Source organism: Gavia stellata, chromosome 32 (assembly GCF_030936135.1).
Source record: "Gavia stellata isolate bGavSte3 chromosome 32, bGavSte3.hap2, whole genome shotgun sequence".
NCBI classification, from domain to species: domain Eukaryota; kingdom Metazoa; phylum Chordata; class Aves; order Gaviiformes; family Gaviidae; genus Gavia; species Gavia stellata.
In genome coordinates, this window is record NC_082625.1 from 657,946 (window position 1) to 679,089 (window position 21,144).

At 64.6% G+C, this 21,144-nt stretch overlaps 2 protein-coding genes across 2 annotated transcripts; both read left to right on the forward strand.

The window, feature by feature from the left end:
• The first annotated feature begins 932 nt into the window (after positions 1-932).
• Positions 933-11,972, forward strand: WDR18 (WD repeat domain 18). The gene is made up of 10 exons (XM_059831860.1): positions 933-1,142; positions 2,545-2,655; positions 4,386-4,519; positions 5,080-5,221; positions 5,842-5,985; positions 6,223-6,287; positions 6,403-6,527; positions 10,060-10,226; positions 11,319-11,387; positions 11,681-11,972. Exons 1-10 carry the CDS (start codon positions 933-935, stop codon positions 11,810-11,812), a joined length of 1,299 nt encoding a protein of 432 aa, XP_059687843.1. The 3' UTR covers positions 11,813-11,972.
• A 2,684-nt stretch (positions 11,973-14,656) lies between these two features.
• Positions 14,657-21,144, forward strand: GRIN3B (glutamate ionotropic receptor NMDA type subunit 3B). The gene is made up of 9 exons (XM_059831849.1): positions 14,657-15,103; positions 16,662-17,260; positions 17,766-18,816; positions 19,372-19,517; positions 19,739-19,854; positions 20,062-20,213; positions 20,291-20,455; positions 20,614-20,681; positions 20,808-21,144. Exons 1-9 carry the CDS (start codon positions 14,657-14,659, stop codon positions 21,142-21,144), a joined length of 3,081 nt encoding a protein of 1,026 aa, XP_059687832.1.

Here is a 21,144-nt window from a genome sequence, read left to right on the forward strand (position 1 = left end):
CCTATAGAGCTGTGGGGTGTCCGTGGGGCTGTGAGGTGTCCATGGGGTCCCTACAGGGCTACGGGGTGTCCGTGGGGCTGTGGGGTGCCCACGGGGTGCCCATAGGGCCGTGGGGTGCCCACGGGGTCCCTGTGGAGTGCCTATAGGACTATAGGATGCTCACAGGGTCCCTATGGGGTGCCCATGGGCTGAATGCCCATAGAGCTACGGGGTGCCACGAAGTCCCTATAGGGCTATGGGGTGTCCGTGGGTCTGTGGGGTGCCCACAGGGTGCCCACAGGGCTGTGGGGTGCCCGTGGGGTCCCTGTGGAGCGCCTATAGGACTATAGGGTGCTCACGGGGTCCCTATGGGGTGCTCATGGGCTGAATGCCCATAGAGCTATGGGGTGTCCGTGGGTCTGTGGGGTGCCCGTGGGGTCCCTGTGGAGTGCCTATAGGACTATAGGGTGCTCACCCTACGGGGTGCCCATGGGGTGAGTGCCCATAGAGCTATGGGGTGCCACAAAGTCCCTATAGGGCTATGGGGTGTCCGTGGGTCTGTGGGGTGTCCGTGGGTCTGTGGGGTGCCCACGGGGCCGTGGGGTGCCCGTGGGGTCCCTGTGGAGCGCCTATAGGACTATAGGGTGCGGTGCTCACCCTACGGGGTGCCCAGGGGGTGCCCACAGGACGCTCACGGGGCGCCCGCGGGGCTGTGGGGTCCCCACAGGGTGCTCGCAGAGCCACGGGCTGCCCGTGGGGCGCCCGCGGTCCCCCCCCCCGCGCCGGGCCGGGCCCTGCTGACCGCCCCGCCGCGCGCGGGCGCTGCGGCGGCTCCCGCCCCGCGCAGCCGCGCGGCCCCGGCGGCGCCGCTCTTGGTTGGCCGCCGCCGCGCGGAGGGAGGGCGGCGCTCTAGCCGGCCGTCGCGCGCTCTCTGGCCCTGGCGGACCGCGAAGATGGCGGCGCCCATGGAGGTGGCGCTGGTGTCGGACGCCGCCGGGCCGCTCTGCAACTGCTCCGTCTGGGAGCTGCACTCGGGCTCCGCCCTGCCCGGCTACCGCGGCGGCAACAGCGGCCCGCGCGGGCTGGCGCTGCTGGGCGGCGAGCACCTGCTGGGGGCCCAGCTCGGCAAGAGCTACATCAACGTCTGGGAGCTCCAGAGGAAGGTACCGGCGCGGCGGGCGGGCCCGGGAGGCCGCGGCTCGGGGGGCGCCCGCGGGCCCCGCGGAGGGACCCCCCCGTCCCTGTGGGGACGCGCCAGGGCCGCCTCCTGCGGAGGGCGCCGGTCTCTGGGGTGGGGGCCCCTCTCCCCACAGAGACCCCCCGTCTCTATGGTCTGACCCCCCCAGGGCCCCTCTCCCCACAGAGAGACCCCGTCTCTATGGTCTGACCACCCCAGGGCCGCTCTCCCCACAGAGACCCCCCCCGTCTCTATGGTCAGACCCCCCCAGGGCCCCTCTCCCCACAGAGACCCCCCGTCTCTATGGTCTGACCCCCCCAGGGCCGCTCTCCCCACAGAGACCCCCCGTCTCTATGGTCTGACCCCCCCAGGGCCGCTCTCCCCACAGAGACCCCCCGTCTCTATGGTCTGACCCCCCCAGGGCCCCTCTCCCCACAGAGACCCCCCGGCTCTATGGTCAGACCCGCCCAGGGCCCCTCTCCCCACAGAGACCCCCCGGCTCTATGGCCAGACTCCCAGGCCACCTCCCTCCCCCCATCACCACGGGCAGATGCCCGACCCCCCCCCCCCTCCACAGAGACCCCCCAGTGACGCCCCTGAGACCCCCGTCTCCAGGGGGACCTGCCTGCGGCCCCCTCCCCACCCTGCCCACCCCCTGGGGTCACGGATCCCATAAGGCCCCGCTCCCTTCCCGGGCATCCCGGCTGATCCCATGGGAACTGCCAGGAAAGGTGTTTTCTGCGGGAGGAATCGGCTGTTGGGCTCCTCTCCAGGCTGGTGTCCCCCCCAGCCGTGCCCAGCCCGGGGCCCCCCCGGCTCCCCTTCCCGGGGTGGAAAGAAGCGTCTCGGCTCCCAGGGCTGCCCAGGAACGCGACCGTCCCTGTCGAGGCAGAGCCCGGGGGATGCGGGTGCCCCGCGGCTGGGCCCGCTTCGCCTGAAGCCTCCTGTCGTCTCGGTCCGCTCTCTGCTCCTTCCAGCCAAAAAACGGAAGCCTAAACGCAGCCAGACAAACTTCACCCATCCCTACGCAGCCGTACCCCTTCCTCCTCCTGCTAGCTGCACCCCGCTTGTGCTTACGCTGGGGCTAATTTTCCCTGTGGGGCTAAACATGAAGCAACTGCCACAAAACCAGCAAAATGCAGAGCAATTTGGTGCGATTTGCACACGTGGACTGTGCTCCTCCATCATCTTCCTCTTCGGCACTGAATCTCTGAACCACAGCGGTGCTGATGTGGTTTGAGGGCACGGCTCAAACACAGGCAGCTGCAGCACATTAGGCGCTGCCTCCTCTCCCACGGGCCGGTCTCAACTGAACCAGGGTCTTGTTCCTCTCTCCCTCCCGTACTCCAGCCCCTGCTGAAGGGTCACTGTGTTCATTCTGCCCCCAGGACCAGCTCCAGCAGAAGATCATATGCCCTGGGCCGGTGACCTGCCTGACGGCTTCTCCCAACGGGCTCTACATCTTGGCTGGAGTTGCTGGGAGCATCTACCTGTGGGAGGTAAGGGCGCTGCCGGCGGGAACGGGGATGTAGAGATTCGCATCCTGTACAGTTAGCGAGTGCCCCTGTCCCGTCGGGTGTCAGCAAATCCGCATTATCTGGGCTCCACCGTGGGGCGAAGGCTTTGCTGGGTCTTGTACGTTACAGCTGGCGAGGTCTGGGCTCCGCGTTGCTCCGAGGGGCTGGGGCTGACTGCTCGGTGGCCTCCGTGGGCATGCGGACCACGGGGCAGCTCGTCAAAGCAGGGAGGAAAAGGAATTGTGGTGGGAGGTGCTGGGTGAGCCTTAGGTCTGTTCTTTCCTTCTCTTTCCAAGCTGCTACAGATGCCTCAGGGGTTAGATGTTGCTCCCTCAAAGCAGAAACACAGGATCTAGTTTTCCGTTAGCACTTCCATGTTTTAGCTTAATATTTGTGTGTGACTTGTGATTTGGATGTCCGCAGAGACTGCTGTGCTTTGGTCATCATCCTATTTTTCATTAATGGTGTGTTTACGTGGGGATTGCACTATGTTCTAAGCATTTCACCAAGCAAATAAAAGAACAAGCTTGTTCTGAGCCCCGGGATTAAACACCGAGATGTCTAACCTGGAAAGCTCTCAGTCCTGGGGGATGTTTCTGAGCCTTGTTATGTGGGCAGCTCTGTCTTAATTCATCATTTTTCTTTTAAAAATGTGCTTGTGGTAACGTTGGGGAAAAAAAGACCTCACAAGGAATGCTGGGCTGAGACTGCAGCAAGTGGGAGTTACTTGCTCGTGATGCTCTGAGCTGGCCTCGCTGTGTTTCATCTGCGGAACATGGCCCTCTCTGTCTGCCCCCAGCTTGCCTTGCCTTGCAAACACTTCCAAGCATCTGCCTGGAGTGGGTGACAGCACTGTCCCCCTGGCAGAGGGAACAGGCGCCTTGGAGAGGCTGCGTGGAAACCATCGTAGAGCTGGAAGTGAGCCCAAGAGCCCTAGTTTTGTGCCTTCTCTGTGAAGCCACTTGTTCTCCATTGGATTGCAGTTTGGTTTTATTTTGGGGGTAATTCGGACAACAAGAGGGAGTAGATTCTGGTTTTTTGTACGGGGCTCCCTCGCTGCCTCCTTAGTTCCCTCCCTATCTGCGGTGCTGTCTTTCAACAAGAAAAGCTCCGGGTTTAGGGAACTCCTTGTCCACCCTAACGCTTCCATTGGCCAGAGACCATGCAGCCATGCTGAAGTGCAGCAACCCCTGGGGTGGTACGCAGCTTCCTGCGGCTTTCGTAACCCCCGCAGCCATCTCGTCAGATGTTGTGGAAGGTTGGAAGACGCCATCAGAGTAATATTAACAGTAAACAGGAAATCTTTACTGCGTGCTTGTGTCTTGACCAGAGAAATGGCACTGGTGGCATCACTAGGTTCCAGAGTTAATGTGGGCAGGACCTCTTCAAACTGTCTTCTGCTGTATTTACCTTCGGTCGTAAGTGCATGTGATTTTACTGGTGGCATCTTGATTGTGTCAGTTGCCATCAGTGAGGTGCTCGCATGTTTGGCACAACCTTCCCTTTTCACTCCGTTTGCCACCGCCCTGCCCTGCGCGGCTCCACGGCACAGGGACTCTCCGCTCAGCTCGTGCCTGGCTCAGCAACGCCCAGCTGGGGATGGAGCTGTAGGTGCTTCTGCACCCACGACCATTGAGGGCAGAGCGCTACGATATTCCGGGGCATCTCAGTGCTCCTTTCTTAATATTCTCCTGCCCTTTCCCTTGCTCTAGGTCTCCAACGGGAACCTCCTAGCCATCCTGAACCGACACTACCAGGACCTCACATGCCTCTGCTTTACTGACGACAGCAGCCACTTTCTCTCGGGGGCGAAGGACTGTCTGGCCCTGGTGTGGAACCTTTACAGGTAACGGTGGCCTGCGGGGAGGTCTCGGCCCATTCGTATGGGGACAGGGAGCATCTGGGCGAGGAATATTAGAACCAGAGATCAGCCACCGCTTCCCGGAGGCGGAATCAGCTCTGCCTAAGCCCGCGTGTCTAAGCTGTTTGTAAAGCCTGCTAGTGATGATGAGTCTGGGCCCTCCTTCAGCGGCTGTTCCACTGTTGTTATCCTCACCGCCAGAGAGGTCTTTCCTAGTGTCTCATCCGAGTTTCCCAAGCTGTGGCGTATGGCTCTGACTTCTTTTCCCTGCTTGACACAGAGTGGGTTGTGCCATTTCCCTGCTAATGGTAGCTGAGGTCTCTGTCCCTTCTGGGATGGGAGCTCAGTAGTGGCCCTCGTCCTCGGTATCGCGTGTGCTGTGGCTGCTGACGGCTTCTGTGTCCTGCTTGGTCCTTGCAGCCAGGAGAGCCATCCCGGAGGAAGCAGAGCCTTGGCCAGCTCTCCTCACAGCCTCTTTGCTCTGTCATCCCCAGCGTTGCTCTTGCTGACCTGCTGTGCCAACCCGTCTCTGTTCTCCCCTACAGCGTGCTGCAGGCAGAGCCCTCGCAGATCCCTGACCCTCGCCACGTGTGGTCCCGACACAGCCTCCCCATCACGGACTTGTGCTGTGGCTTTGGAGGGCCCTTGGCACGAGCTGCCACAGCCTCCCTTGACCAGACAGCGAAGGTAAGGCTCGGCTCAGTCCCACCAAACAGGAGTCCCAGAGGTGCGCGGGCCCAGAGGGTTAAAGCAGTTTCTGCTGGGCTGCAGCAGAGCTGTCCGTCAGGGTTGCAGTAGCTGAATTTCTTGGCTGTCTCTGTGATGACTCAGAGCTGCCAGACCTAATGGGCTTTGCCGCTCCAAACACCAGCAGTTTCTCTGCACCTGCCCTCCGGCTGGGCTTCCGCGTGCTTTGCAGTCCCTCTTCTGCTGGGGAACGTTGGGGTCGGCTCCTCTGATTCCCAGCACTGAGGTCCTTTAACCTCGAAGGGCAGCGAGCAGAGCAGGCTGGAGCCCAGAGCCCGCAGCCTGCTCTCCTGCCCTGCAGGGCGGGACAGGCACGTGAGGGGGTTAAGGGCTGTTTCGGAGCTGCCTGGGAAACTTGTTGTCTCGTGGTCATGGAGAGGCTGATCCTGGGTTCTGCCCTGCTTATGCCTTGGACTCGGTTTCCCCATCCGCAGCAAGGAGGGGATGCCGGTACGTGCTGCCAGCTTGCTGCTGGGCAGGTGCTAATAAGCAGCAGCGTGTTCTTCCGATCCTACCCTTAACATTTAAGCCCCTGATTCTCCTGTACCCTCTCACTCCAGCTCTGGGAAATCTCATCTGGGGAGCTCCTGCTTTCCGTCCTCTTCGATGTGGGGATCATGGCTGTGACTCTTGACCTCTCCGAGTATCACATGTTCTGCGGCGGCATGGACGGATCCATCTTCCAGGTTGACCTCTGTGCCTGGGTGAGTGCATGGGGCTGCAGATCTGCTCCGTGCTGCTGTCATGCAGCACAGCCTTGACGTGGCACCCTGAGCTACTGTCACCTCCCCGCCTACGTGACCGGTGTGACCTGCCAGGGCGTGGGAGGGACCGAGTTCCCCTGTATCTTCTCTGCCCCCTCCAGACACAGTGGTGAACCTGCTGGCTTCAGTCTTCTTGAATTTAAACCACTCTCTCCCTTCCTTCCTTCATTTCTGCAGCCAGTCCAGAGAGACCGGACCTTCCAGACAGAGCGGGAGAATGGGAAGGTCTTCAAAGGGCACAGGTGAGGGACCAGACATACCTGCCAAACACTTCATCGCTCCTGTCTGCCTGCCTCGCCAGTTTCTGGCAGTCCTCAGGTCATCCTGAGTTTAAACTTCCTCCTCTTCCCATTCCAGGAACCAGGTGACATGTCTGTCGGTCTCCACGGATGGCAGCCTGCTGCTTTCCGGCTCACACGATGAAACAGTCCGGCTGTGGGACATCCAGAGCAAGCAGTGCCTGAAGACGATGAATCACAAAGGTAGGCATGCCCCTTATCTCCGGGATCCTTTCCTCCTCAACTGCCAAAGGCTGCTGCTGTCTCACTTCTGCTGCCCTGGGCACTTCAGGCGTTTCTCTGCTACTTGCTTCACACCTCCAGGAAGGGTAGAGGCATTAGAGGGACGCCTTAGCTGTCTGGAGTAATGTTTTGACCTTGCCCATGGCTGTTAACAACCCCCCTGTGCACTGTCAAGGAGTGAGTCATAGATTTCACCCTGTCGCTGAGGACGTCCAGGATCTTCCTCCTTGTTTTCCAAAGGGAGCGGTTGCCCCACACACACCCTAACGCCTGGGGAGGCTGTGGGAGGGGGAGGATGTGTCTGGAGGAGAGACTGTCTCTGTGACCCCAGCAACGAGCACCCGTGAGCTCATTAGGCCTGAAGTGAATCCGATATAAGCAGTCGTCTGGGATTTCAGTCTAATGGCTCTGATAAACCATGCAAACAAACCTTTACAGGCTCACATCAGCAATTAGGTGCCGCAGAGCAGTGGACGATTTAGCCCTCCTGTTGCATTTGAGCTGTTGCTAACAGTGAATGGTTGTGGGGGTCTCCGGTCTCTTAACACCGCTCTCGCTGGTGGGGCTGGCAGCGCTGCTCTCCGGACACTGCCTAAACCCTCCCAGAAGGTGATGGTGGTGAAAGTCAGACGCTGTTCCTCTGTGATGCTGCCCCTGGACAGAGGTGGGCAAGCCGCTGCCCCAGGGCAGTCGCTGAAACCCAGGCTGCCTGCAGACCTGTTCCTTTTTTTCATTTTGCTGCCAAGGACCTTTTCTAATGGGGACCTACTGCAGTGCCAATCCAGCCTTGCTCCGCTAGCACTAGAGGGGTGAAAGCAGACAAAATCTGAGCTGTGTGAGTCATCAGAGGAGGGGGGGCAAGCTTTCACTGCAAGCCAGGCATTAAAACCCTCCTTGAGGCTGCAGGGGAGTGCAGATGGATGCAAGCTCTGCCCGTGAGGGGCAGGAGCAGGCTGACCGTGCCGCTGGGTGCTGAGGCCATGAGGTGTGGGTGCGTTCTGCAGCCTCTGCTGGCTCGCTTCCCTCTGCGGGCAGGGATTTGGCTTCCCCGGCAGCCCTGGCACCAGTACCACCCTGCTGCTGCTGTGTGCTTAATCTGAGCCCGGAGCCCGGGAGCGGGGTGGGAGCTGTATTGTGGATCAGGAGCTGCCATTCAGGGGAGCCCACCACCAGAGAGCTGTACCGTAGGTGGAGGGTCCCCGCACCGAGCGCAGGCTCCCCGCAGCGTTAGGGCCTCTGCGGCTCTTCTTTCCCAGCGCTGCCTCTCTTTGGCAGCCATGCCACCCCGTCTTAGTGGGGCAGCGAGTTCCCTGCAGCGGTGGTTTCCAGAGGGTCACCATCTCCCCTTGGCCTTTCTCGATGCCTTTCCGAGCCATGACGTGAGCCTCCCAGCAAGGTCTGTTCCCTGCCGCCGCCCTGCTCGCCCCTCCAGTCCGTTCCCTTCCCAAGGCAGGGATGACACGGGCTTTTCTGCTGCAGCTGACATGACAGCAGCCTCCGGCCTGGTGTGCTTGCGAGACCGAGGTCCTTCCGTTTGCAGGGCAGAACGGGTAGCTGGGGGCAAGGCAGGAACCCTGCCCTCCCCACGTGATGGAGCTGCAAATAGATGAGAGGGGTTGGAGCAGGGCTCAGGGCTCGAGAGGAGCGTGGCTGTGCAGGCAGGACAGATGCAGGGGGCTTTTCCAGCAAGGTTTGCTTGTCCTTGATGGGGGCGGGCAGGTGGGGAGGCAGAGCATGGGCAGGCGGATGGACTTTGAGAAATTGGGCTGCTGCTCTTGAGTAATGAGCTGTGACTGTGCCGGGCAAGGCAGGGCTGCTCCCGGTCACCCAGTGTGGCTGGCACTGCTCCGAGGGGAAGCAGGGGACCTCTGGGATGGGGAGGCCAGTGTTCCCCGGTTCTCTTGCCAGCACTGCCCCAACATCCCTCCAGGCCTCGGTTCCTGTCCTGTCACGCAAGCTCCGTCCTTTTCTCTTCAAACACCGTGTGGCACAGGCCGTCCCCGAGGGCTCATTCGTGCAAGGCCCCCCGAGGGATGCTCCAGCCGATCCAACCTGCCGGCAGCTGCCAGTGTTGGAAGCTGGATTATTTATTCTTCCCCAGTTGAGTCCAGTCCCTCTGCCTGCACTGGCAGGGTGTCACCCACTGCCTGGTGCCCAAGCCATCATGATGAGGTGGGCTTGGACGGGACTTAGAATCCTAGAGTCGTTTAGGTTAGAAAAGACCTTTAAGATCATCAAGTCCAAGTCATCTGCGCTGGGGCCCGAGAGTGGCTGGGGGGTCTGCACCTGGACGGTGAGCAGATTTGGGGATCTGTGGGCTGGTTCATGAGATTTTCTCCTCTCTGCCTTTCTTGTCCCTTCCTTTCAAATTGCACCTCGAACTGCTGGTGAACCAGCAGCGGTAATCTCACTAATGGATACTTTCATAAGAAGCTGCAAACGTCTCATCTTTAGGGAGGGAGCAAGAGTAAAAAGGTTTGTTATGGCAAAGTGTTGGCAAAGAGCAGCTTCGGGGCCAGCCTGGGACTCCTGGCAGAGCAGCTTCTGGACCGAGTATTTGGTGGAGCCTTTGCTTTGCCAGCGGGATCCAGCCTTGGATCCTGGGAGGGTCGGGCTTTGGAGCAGGCTCTGGTCTAGCTGGAGGGGGAGATGATGGTGAGGGAGCCCTCGTCCTCATATCAGAGGTGCTTTTGTCCATCTCCTCTGCGGAGACTGAAAGCCTCGGGCGGCTCTGAGCCCCTCTGGGGCCCCCCTGGGCTCCCCCTCTCATCCTGCACCTTTCCCCACTGCCTTTGGCAGGGATGCTGGGCAGGCGCTGCAGCAGCCTGCCTCCGCTCAGGTGCATCTGGATCCTTTTAACCTTTCCCTTCGCGCTGTCGAGTTTGGCCGGGGGAAGATGGATGGTCGGGGATTTATTAGCAGTGACTGAGCTGCTCTGCTCGCACACAAGCCCGCTGGCTGCTGGAGGTGTGCTGCGGGCAGTGCGGGGGGCTTTGAGGAGCTGGGGGGTCACTGTGTCTGACGGGGAGAGGTTTGGGGTGCGGGGGGCAGCGGTGGGAGTTTGCCAGCGAGCACGAGTTCGGAAGGGGGGGTGGAGGGGGCTGCTGACAGAAAGCAGCAGCCTGTGTGGGTAAATGCAGTAATTAAAGCGCTCATTAGCTCTGCCAAACGAGAGTGTGTGATAGATCACTGCAGGAGACAGCTGCGAGAGCGGCAGCCGCTGATGGATGGGTGGCTCTGCGGAGGACGGCCGGGCCGCCCCGCTCTTCCCTGCCGGGCCCAGGCTGCGGAACCGCGTCCCCGCTCTCCACCGCCACGGATGGGGAGAGGGGCTCTGCCTCTTCCCAGGCGCTGGGGAGGAAGGCAGGAGTCCTGGCAGCTGCCCGCGCCGCGGGCTGTACTCTGTTCTCGGGGCTGCCCGAGACGCCAGGCAAGAGGCAACCCCACCAGAGGGGGGAAGTCTGACCCGTCCACTCCTCTTGTCCTGTCCCAGGTCCGGTTACAAACGCCTTCATAGTGCTGGCCCCAGCCAACATGTTCAACCCGGACGGGAAACCCAGCGTGCCTCTCCCCAAATTCAGCAAACACCTCCACGGCACCGAGAGCAACGACGAGCAGGGGAGCGAGGGAGTGACGCTGCGCCTCGGGCTCCACCAGCAGGTACTGGGGACGAGCAGGCTGCTGGGGAGGGGGAGACGGAGGTCGGGTGGGGGGGTCTGTGCCAGAGGGTGCAAAATTTCTCCTCCAGCCAGAGCAGTGGCTGTGGCCTGGTCCTTGCTGATCTGCTGCTGACAGGCCGTGGAGCTGCTGCCCGTTTTGACCTTCCCCTGTGCTACTGAACTTCCCCAAGTGCCATTTTTTAAAGCAGTGGGATTGCCCAATTAACTGACTTGTGGTGGGAGCCTTGCAGGCAGGCCGGGCAGGGAGCAGGCAGGCTCTTCCCTCGCTCTCAGCTGCGTCTGGGCTGCTCTTGGCCAGGGGAGAGGAGCCCCTGGACTGAGGTCTCCAAGTGGAGCAGGGTCCTGGCTGGGGCGCAGGGTCCCTTTGAAGTTACCCCCAGTGTGGCCGTCCCCAGACAGGGGGTACCCTGCACCATCAATGATCACAGGCTCGCTGCGTGCCGTGCTGGTCCGTCCATCCCCTGGCCTCTCTGCCGCCAGTCCCAGAGCTCCAGCGTCTGTCCCCGGGCAAGCGACAGCCCTGCCACAGCTGGTGGATGAGCTCCGTGTAGGGGAGGTGGCAGCCGGTCCAGGAGGGGCTGTTTGCCTGCTGCTCGGTGGAGGGGACGGCACGCCGGCGGTGCCGGGCCGGCTCGGGTGCTGCTTTGGAAAACATCAGTCCCGCAGCCAGTCCGGCTCCTCTGCTCGCAGCATGATGCTGGGGAGAGCAGCCTGCGGCGTGGCAAGCCCAGCGCTTCCCCCTGCCCGGGCAAAGGGCTCTGTCTGTGCTGGGAGAGGAGCTTGGCAGACCCCTGCACAAGGCACTCTCGAGGGGGCCGTTTTGGGCCCCTGTCCCTGCCCAGCCCTGGGCACAGACCTGCCAGTTTGGAAAGGGGCTGCAGCTCCATCCAGGCTCCTCCGGTGCCGCAGGGTTGGCTGTACCCCGCTGGAGTCTCTGCTCGGTCACTGCTTTGGGCCCTGGGGGTGGGGGCCGGGGGGGTTTCTTTGCCTACTCCTGCGGAGCACCCTGCCTGGGGGTGCCAGGAGAGGGCCCGGGTCTTCTGTACCAACGTCCCCTGTCTGGTTCCTGCAGGACTCTGGGGAGAGCTACCTGGAGAAGGCTGAGAAGATGTACTCGCAGATGTACTCGACACGGGAAAAGGTGAGAGCTGCTCTGGGACGGGGAATCATGTCCTTCTGGTACGGATCTCTTGGGGGGTCCTCTCTTCAGCTGAACCGGTTCTTAGGGCCCTGTGCAGGTTGGGAATGGGGAGGAACGAGCCCTGGAATTGGCTGATGGTGTAGGCAGGAGGGGCTGCAGGTTGAGTAGCAGATGGAGCAGGGAGAGGACAAAAGGGTTTGGGATTTGCTGCTCTCAGGGAGGGCACCGGCCTCCACTTGCCAGAGGGGAGACCTGGGTGCCTGAAGCTTTTCTGTCGCGTTTTTCTGTCGCAGAACCTGGTGGGAGACCAGGAGCATCTGACGATCCAGGTGAGCGAGCTGGAAGAGGAGGTGAGCACCCTCCGGAAAATCAACAAGAACCTCTTTGACTTCTCTGCTCGCATCATCACCAAACCAGCCAAATGAGGAGGCACCCCCTGCCCTCACACCCCTCTGCCTCTCCCTGCCCAGCTCCTGGGGAAGAACCAGCCTGCCCTCGGGCACCTGCACACGCAGACGTGCAAGCACGCCTGGCTCGCGTCCTCGCCAGCACCTCTCACGCGGCACACGCCGGAGCATTTGCCTGCTCGGTCTGGCGTCCGTTCGATGACACGGGACTGAGACGAGCACGGGGGCTGCAGGGCTGCTGCGTGCGGGACAACACAGGGACCGTTTTCACCCCGATTCGCTGCTCGGTGCCGGCGGGGGCAGACTCGGAGCGGCTGGCTGCGGGAGGAGCGTCGCCGGCTCCGAGGGAGGGGTTCAGGACGCAGCTCCTGCTCTTTCCCTGTCTCTTCCCCTGGCCCTTTTTTGTTCTTTTCGTTACTTGACCCTGCAGTGCAGACAGAAAAGTGTTTTTCTCTTAATACCGTTTTGAGATTGGATTTTAGAGACCCCTTCCGCCCATCCCGCCCTGGGAAACGCTGCTCAGTATCACCGGACCCCTCACAGCCGGGATCCTGCTGTGGGCTTGTTCCGCTCTCGTGACAGCGGGGGCTGCGTGGGAACAGGCGGGGGGTCCCTGGGGTGCCAAGCCTGAAGACGGGACTCCCGCACCGCCCCATCCATCCTCCTGGTCTGGTGGGCAGGGGGCTCCGGGGGGGAACCTGGGCTCAGATTGTGGGTGGTGGTTTCGGGGTGCGGGGCTGACTCCTTCGGGGAGGGGCGGGGGGGCCAGCAAGGTGCTATTTCCAATCTCGTAAGTTGACAATTTATATATATTTGGATCCAGCTACTTTGTTTTCAAGGTGTTCTGGGGAATCGGCCTTTTGTATTGTCACGAGCATGGCAGCGGGGGTTGTGGGTTTTGTTTAGGTTTATTTTTTACATAAAAGATTTGTTTTTTATAGTGAAAGATGCCTGAGGTTTCTCTTTAACACCCCGCTGGTGGCCACGGATCTCAATAACCCACCACCGCTTCCCCGGCAGGGCTGTCAGCAGGGAGCGGGGAAGCGATTTCTTGTCCGAGGGAAGCTGCGCTGCTCCGTTGCCTTTGCCCCGCGGGTCCCTCCCTGTCCCCACGAGGCTTTGCCTCCCGGCCCACGGGGCTGGGGGGGCCCCCCGGCTCTCGGGGACTGTGGCCATCCCCGTGCGCACCCACCACACCGCCCTGTTTAATACACCAGAAGTAAGCGCAGTTGATTTAAAGTGCACTTTAATAACTCAAGCGTCCGTGCAGACCGCGCTCCTGCCAGCCTGCTTAGATAATGCTTTTAGCTTAATCAGCGGCGTTTCTCTCTTCTTTTGCTCCCCACCTTCCTCCTGACAGTTCGGATCAGCATTGATCGGCTGCAGCGGGGAGTGGCAGCCCCAGCCAGGGGCTGCTCGGGGGGTGCCGGTGGTGGGGGCTGCGGTGGGAGTGTGTCCCAGCTGCGGGGAGAGCCCCGAGGCCCCCCTGGGAGGGCGGCAGCCTGCGACCCCCCAAGCCCAGGCCTGAGCCCTCCCTCCCAGTTCTCCCACACTCTTTCCCAGTCCCCCCCAGTGGGGTTTGTGTCCGGGTGCTGTACTTGGGCAGAGCAGGAGGGAGGACGGGGCTTCCCTGCGCCCCCCCCTTCTGTATTGCACCCGGGGAGAGGCTGGGGTCTGGGGGGGCTCTTTCATGCCAAGAGCCTGCCAGCCCCCCCTTCCCCAGCTGCTGCCTGGCGCGTTTACCCCTGGGGAAGGAGCTGCCCCGGACCCCGCGGTCAGGATCCTGGTCGGGGGGACCAGCACCCCCTGACAAGGGGACCCCAGCGCTCCCTGTGCCCTGGCAGGATTTGCTCTGGCGGCCTCCCCCCCTCCGGGCCCATCTCCGCGAGGGGAATTCATTAGCTGTGACTCATTAAATTTGTCTGGTGATCAATATTTTTTGCCAGCTGGTATTTGGCTCCATTGCTCGCTTTCTTATTAAATTAGCAGAGGCGCTCTCTCTCCCCGGCAGCTGATGTTTGAGCTCCAGGTGGCGAGGACCACCCCCCCCGTGCCGCCCCGTGCCTCAGTTTCCCTGGTGTAGAGGAGGGGGTGACCCCGCTTTCCCTCCCTGCGGAGGAAGGCTGCAAAGCTGCTGCGCGTCTGCGCTGCAGGAGCGCGAGGCCCTTCGCCCCTTCTCCACATCCCGCGGCCCCGGGACCCCCGGTTTTGGGGCTGCGTCTCTGATTGCGGAGGGATGGAGGGGTCCGGTCGTGGCCTTTACCGGGGGGGGGCGGGGGGCAGTTTACGGCTCCGAGCCCGGCTCAGCAACCGCCCCGAGGGGCTTTTCCCGGCCCGGGCGGGGAGCGCCGCCATCGCCGTCCGTGCGCGCCCGGCCGGAGGAGGAGGAGGAGGAGGAGGAGGAAGGCCCCGGTGGTCCGAAGGCAGCCGGGACCCCCCCGGAAGCGGCGGGGGTTCCTGGCCCGGGGCACCTCCTGCTCCCTCCCGCGGGACCCCACGGCCGCAGCCCTCGCACGGCAGCACCGGCGGGTGGGGGGGGGGACCGGCGCCGCGCGTGGACGAGCGCCAGCCCGGCGGGCGCGGGCGGGGCGGCTGCGGGCGTGCCCGGCGTGACCCACCGGGGCCGGGCGGCGGCTGCGGGGGCCGCCCCGGCCCCTCCCGCTCGGCTCGGCTCGGCTCGGGGACGGGGACGGGGACGGGGACGGGGACGGGGCGGGCGCCGCCGGCCGGGACCGGGGGCCGGCGCTGCCCGGGGAGGGGGGAGCCCGGCGGGACCCCGTCCGCACGCGCGGGCTGCGGAGCCGGGCGGGGTCCGCACCGGGGGGCGCTGCCGCCGCGCCCGGAGCCGCCCCGGCGGGGCGCATGGCGGGGCTGCGGGCGCTCTGGCTGCTGGCGGCGGCGGCGCTGGGCGCGGCGGGGGGGCACCCGCAGCCCTGCCGCGTCCCGGCCCGCACCGGCCCCGCCGTGCGCCTCGGGGCGCTGCTGCCGCCCGCCGCCCCCGGCCGCGCCCGCCTCCGCGCCGCGCTGGCCCGGGCCGGGGCCGGGGCCGGGGGGGGGCCCGGCCCCGGGGGCGCGGCGCTGCCCTACAACCTCAGCCTGGAGGTGGTGGCGGGCGCCCCGGCGGCGCGGGACCCGGGCTCGCTGGCGCGGTGGCTCTGCGGGGCGCTGGTGGTGCGCGGCGTGGCCGCCGTCCTGGCGCTGCCCCGCTCCCGCCGGGAGCTGCTCCAGCTCGACTTCCTCGCCGCCGCCCTCCAGATCCCCTTCGTCAGCCTCCTCGACACCCGCGGGCCGCTGCCCTTCCGAGCGCAGGTAAGATCCGCACCGCACCCGCACCCGCACCCGCACCGGCCGGGCGCACCGCGCCGCCGCTCCCGGGGCGCTCGGGTGCGGCTGCGGGGCCCGGGGCCGCCGGGACGCGGCTCTCCATCCCTGCTCCTGTCCCCGCTTGCCGTGCCGGCTCCGTCCCGGCTCCGTCCTTGCTGCCGTCCCGGCTCCAGCCCTGCTCCTGTCCCGATCCTCATCCCGGCTCCAGTCCCGGCTCTGTCCCGGGCATCCCCCTCCCGCTCGCCCTCCCGGCTCAGTCCCGGCTCCCCTCCCGACTCCATCCCGGCTCCTATCCCGATCCCGATTCTGGCTCCAGTCCCGGCTCTGTCCCAGCCCTTCATCCTCGCTGCATCCCGACTCCCTCCCGGCCCTATCCCGGCTCTGTCCCGGCTCTGTCCCAGCTCCCATCTCGGCCCCATCCCACCCCCATTCCCACCTCCATCCCGACACCCATCCCGGGTCTATCCCAGCCTCATCCCAGGCCCCATCCTGGCTCTATCCTGGCCCCCATCGCAGCTCTGTCCCAGCCCCATCCTGGCTCTATCCCAGCCTCCATCCCAGCTCTATCCTGGCTCCATCCCAGCTCCATCCCAGCCCCCATCTCGTCTCTGTCTCCTGGCCCCCTGCCCTGCTCCATCCCAGCCCCATCCCACCTCCCACTCAAAGGCAACTTCCCTGGCTCCTCCGGCAGCCCCGTGCCCCCCCCGGCCCCAGTCCCGACCCTGGTCCGGCCCCAGAAGGGCTCCAGGGACGTGCCCTGGCGCTGGATCCCCGCAGTCCCCTGTACCGCCCGGTTCAGCCCCGCTGTCCCAGGAGCGATGTCTGTACGCGCCGGTGCCACACTTCGCAGCCCAAATCCTGCCAAGCTGAGACCTGTCGAGCTCTGGGTCCTTGGGGCTGGATTTGACCCTCTCCCTCCCCTCGGCCGGTCCCTTTTGGGGCCAGACCGCCTCCGCACAGGGCTGTACCGCATTTGGGCCCCTCCATGTGTGCGCTGACTCCAGGCTGTGCCTGGGCAGAGGTGACTCCTCTCCCTGCACGTGGCAGGCCCCTGTCCCGCCAGCCTCTCCCCGGGGACGCCCGGGCAGGCGGCGAACGCTTGCAGGCTGCGCCGGCCTCCACGCGTGCTCGTCTGCTGCCTGGCAAGCGGCGCATCCTTGGAGCGCACCGGCTGCAGGGACCCGGGGCAGCGCCTGGTGGGAGCGTGAGACCCTTGTGCGTGTGGGCAGGGGGGTGCACAACGCGCTGCTCGGGTGTCCATGAACCCCCTCACCCACCCAGCCGGGGGGTCCCGCAGGGTGTCCTCCCTGGGGTCTCCCTTTGGCCCCTGGGCATCCCTCCAGCTTCGTAGGTGGGTGCACGGCCAGCACTGGGAGGGGGAACCGCCTCCCCAGGCTGGGACGGCGCTGGGAGTGGGCAGGGGTCAGGCAGGGAGGGCAGAGTGGCTCCAGGGCAGGAGGGACCCTGCCTGGCACTGCCTCCGGGCTCTTCCCATGTGCCGGAGCAGGGCAAGGGGACAGCCACAACCCCTGTGTGTTGGCAGAGCCCTTTCCACTTCCACATGGACCGGCAGAGCTCGCTGGAGATGCTGGTGGACGTGCTGGTGAGCGTCCTGCAGGCCAACGACTGGCACGAGACCAACCTGGTGCTCTGCCACCCCTGGGACATCTCCAGCTTCCTCAGCCTCTGGGCCCATCGCTCCCAGCTCTTCCTCCGCACCGTCCTGGACCTCGGTTTTCTGGATGAGCCCAGGGCTGCCCGCTACCTCCGGCAGCACAGGGAGCGCTTCAGGGCCCTCTCCAGCCCCGTGCTGGTACTCGGCTGTGATCTGCGGCGCGCTCGGCTCATCTTCCGGGCAGCTGAGGAGTCAGGTCTGCTGCCGCAGGAGTTTCACTGGATGCTGGGCTCCCCGCTCAGCGCCAGCGAGCTGCAGACCGAGGGGCTGCCCCTGGGGCTTCTGGCCTACGGGGAGGTCAACCGGCCGCCGCTGGAGCTCTTCATCCAGGACGCGGTGGAGCTGGTGTCCCGGGCCATCGCCAGCGCCGCCCGCATCCGCCCCGACCTGGCTCTCCTGCAGACGATGGTGAACTGCAACGACAGGCGCCAGGCGGGCGGCGAGTCCTCAGGGCTCTTCCTCTCCCGGTAAGGGAGGTGCTGTGGGTGCCCCTTTCCCCTGCTCCGGCTCCATCGTATCGGGGTGCACGGGGGGGGGAGCCGTGCCCCAGCCCTGGGGTGGGGTGAGGGCAGAGCTGGGGGAACCCAGGGCTCAGCGCGCAGAGCCCGGTGCAGTCCCTGGTGTGTGCAACCGCAGCCGTGGGGCTCAGCTCCCCCCACCCCATCCCTGCTGCCCCCCCGGACACACTTTGTGTGGGCTGCACAAGGGGGGGACGTGTCACTTTAGATCTCCCTAATGCTGCCTGAGCACAGTTGCTCTATAAATATTAATAACACTTGGTCCTGCCAGCATGGGGAGCTGCAGGGCAGTGGGGCCAGATCCTGCTGCGCCTCCCTGCCCTTGTCTGTGCCTGAGTCAGGCACCTCCTGCTCCCGGCCCCCCAGCCCCGTCCCTCGGCCACTCGCTCCTCCCGGCCACGGCCTCGCAGCCGGTGACGCCGGAGCTGTGACACTCTGTCCCCCCTCCTGCCAGGTTTCTGGCCAACACATCCTTCCACGGCCGGACGGGGCCTGTGCGCATGGAGAATGCGACGCTGGTGCGCCTGGAGCAGCAGTACCGCGTCTGGAGCCTGCGGCGGGACTCGCGGGGGGATCCCACCTGGGTGACGGTGGGCACCTGGCGACACGGCAAGCTGGAGCTGGAGGAGGGAGCGTGGCAGAGCCACCGCCAGCGCAAGAGCCACGGCGAGGGGGCCGGGGGGGCCCGTGTGAGGCTGCGGGTGGTGACGCTGGTGGAGCACCCCTTCGTCTTCACCAGGGAGGCGGATGAGGATGGGAGCTGCCCGGCCGGGCAGCTCTGCCTGGACCCTGGCACCAACGATTCGGCCGTGCTGGACGCCCTCTTTGAGGAGCTTGGTGCTGAGAACGGCTCGGTGCCGCGGGCGTACAAGAAGTGCTGCTACGGGTACTGCATCGACCTGCTGGAGAAGCTGGCCGAGGACGTGCCCTTCGACTTCGAGCTCTACATCGTGGGTGATGGGAAATACGGGGCCTGGAAGAACGGCCGCTGGACGGGGCTGGTGGGGGACCTGCTCAGCGGCACAGCCCACATGGCCGTCACCTCCTTCAGCATCAACTCGGCACGGAGCAAAGTCATCGACTTCACCAGCCCCTTCTTCTCCACCAGCCTGGGCATCCTGGTGAGGACCAAGGACACAGCGTCGCCTATCGGGGCCTTCATGTGGCCCTTGCACTGGACCATGTGGGTGGGCGTCTTCGTGGCCCTGCACATGACCGCACTCTTCCTCACCCTGTACGAGTGGAAGAGCCCCTATGGAATGACCCCCCACGGCCGCAACCGCATGAAGATCTTCTCCTACTCCTCAGCCCTCAACCTCTGCTATGCCATCCTCTTTGGGCGCACGGTGTCCAGCAAGACGCCCAAGTGCTGCACTGGCCGCTTCCTCATGAACCTCTGGGCCATCTTCTGCCTCCTGGTGCTCTCCAGCTACACGGCCAACCTCGCGGCTGTCATGGTGGGGGACAAGACCTTTGAGGAGCTCTCGGGCATCCACGACCCAAAGGTAGGAGAGCATCTGGGCTGCTTTGGATGGGATGAGATGGGGCTGAAGCCCAGGGACAGGGCGGTGGGTGGGTGTGTTCGTGTGGGTGTGCGTGCACACACATGTGTGTCTGTGTGTTCTGTCCTTCCTGCTGCATCGTCCCTGCTGCGATGAGCGTGACAGGTCTCCCCAGCCCCGGTCCTGCAGCACAGCCCCTCCTGAGGCCCTGGGGGGGGTGTGTGTGTGTGTGTGTGTGTGTGTCTTCCCAGGCCCCCAGGAAGGTTTCTCATCGTTCCCCCACCCCGGTGTTTAATCCTGGCCTCAGCTCCAGGGCAGGGGAGAAGTGGGTTCACGCTGGGGCTGCTCTTGGTGGGGCGGGGGGGGGTGGTGGGGAGCTCTTTGCCAGACACCCCACAAGAGCTGCTGCAGCTCCACGGGCTGCCCAGGCCCCCCCCCCCCCCCCCCCCCCCCACTCTGCGGCTCTGCATGCTCAGGGCCTGGGGACGTGTCCCCAGGGAGCCGGGGGCTGTTCCCGCCGGGGCTGGGGGGTACTGATGCTCCGGTGCCTCCTTCCAGCTGCATCACCCCTCGCAGGGCTTCCGCTTCGGCACGGTCTGGGAGAGCAGTGCTGAGGAGTACATCAAGAAGAGCTTCCCCGAGATGCACGAATACATGCGGCGCTACAACGTCCCCACCACCCCCGCCGGCGTCACCATGCTCAAGTGAGGGGCGGGGAGGGCAGGGCTGGGGTGGGGGGGTCAGGGGGTGTCCCCTCCTTTTACCCCTCCCAGGGCAGACATCGCCCCATCCCTGCAGCCTGTGCACCCCCACTCCGCACACACACATGTTCCCCCACCCCAGGGAGGGGTGTCAGGCGGGGGGGACCCTGGGGAAGGGGGGGGGGCGAGCCCCCCTCGCTGAGGGTCCCCCTGCGTTGGTGCAGGACGGAGCCCCCCAAGCTCAATGCCTTCATCATGGACAAGTCGCTGCTGGACTACGAGGTCTCCATCGACTCCGACTGCAAACTGCTGACCGTGGGCAAACCCTTCGCCATTGAAGGTTGGGGGGGGCTGCAGGGCGGGGGGGGTGCAGGGGGGAGTATTCTCTGTGTGTGTGTGTGCGCACACGCCTGTACACACGCATGTGTGCTCTGGCTGCGATGGGGCCATGCCCTGCCATGGCCATGCAGGGCAGGGAGGGTGCCCACTCTGTGGCAGCCCCCCCACCAGCACTGCCACTGTCTCCCCCCCACCCCACCGGGGCCAGGCTACGGCATCGGCCTCCCCCAGAACTCGCCGCTGACCTCCAACATCTCCGAGTTCATCAGCCGCTACAAGTCGGCCGGGTTCATCGACCTCTTGCACGACAAGTGGTACAAGATGGTGCCCTGCGGCAAGCGCGTCTTCGCTGTCACAGAGGTGCGGGCGGCTGGCCCCTCGGCTCAGGGGGTCTGACCCCCCCCCCCAGCCCAGCTGACACCCCCCTCTCCCCGCAGACCCTGCAGATGGGCATCTACCACTTCTCAGGGCTCTTCGTGCTGCTCTGCATCGGGCTCAGCGGCTCCCTGCTCACCTCCCTGGGCGAGCGTGTCTTCTACCACCTCGTCCTGCCCCGCATCAAGCGCAAGAAGAAATTCAGCTACTGGCTGCACACGAGCCAGGTGGGGCCAGCGGGAACAGGATCACCCAGCGCCCAAAAGATGCCCACCCTGTGCCGCTGATCCTTCTTCCCTTCCACAACCTCTTGCCCTCCTCCAGCCCCGGACCGTTAACCCCCGGCCCATCACCTCCCATCTCACTGTTCCCTCATTCCTCACAGAAAATCCACCGGGCTCTGAACATGGGCATGGAGGAGCAGAAAAGCCAGCAGCCAAGCTTGGAGCAGAGGTACGGCTGGGGCTGGGGGCCTGCCCTGCTCTCCTCCTCCTCCTCGCTGTGGGCAGCCCCTGTCCTGGGGGGCCACAGAGGGGCTTCCCATCTGCCAGCTCAACCCTTCCACCCCTCCCCAAAAAGGTGTGACCGCCAGCTGAGGCAGGCACCGGCAGCAGGGCAGCCCTGGAGCACCCTGCGGAAGGAGGCACGGCGGGTCCGCTTCCAGCTGGACAAAGCCCCCCCCGAGGGTGAGGGGTCCCTGTGGTACCCCGCGAACGGGCAGGCGCTGCGGCCCCCCGAGAGGGCAGCTGGCGAGAGCGAGCTCCGGGAGCTGGAGGAGAAGATCCAGGAGATGCGGGACCAGCTGCGCGCAGCCCTGGTGAGGAAGAGCGAGCTGGTGGCCGCGCTGGGCACGGCGAAGAGCGGCCGGGCACTGCCTGCCCCACCGGCCACCGAGGAGCCCCGGGAGGAGAGGTGA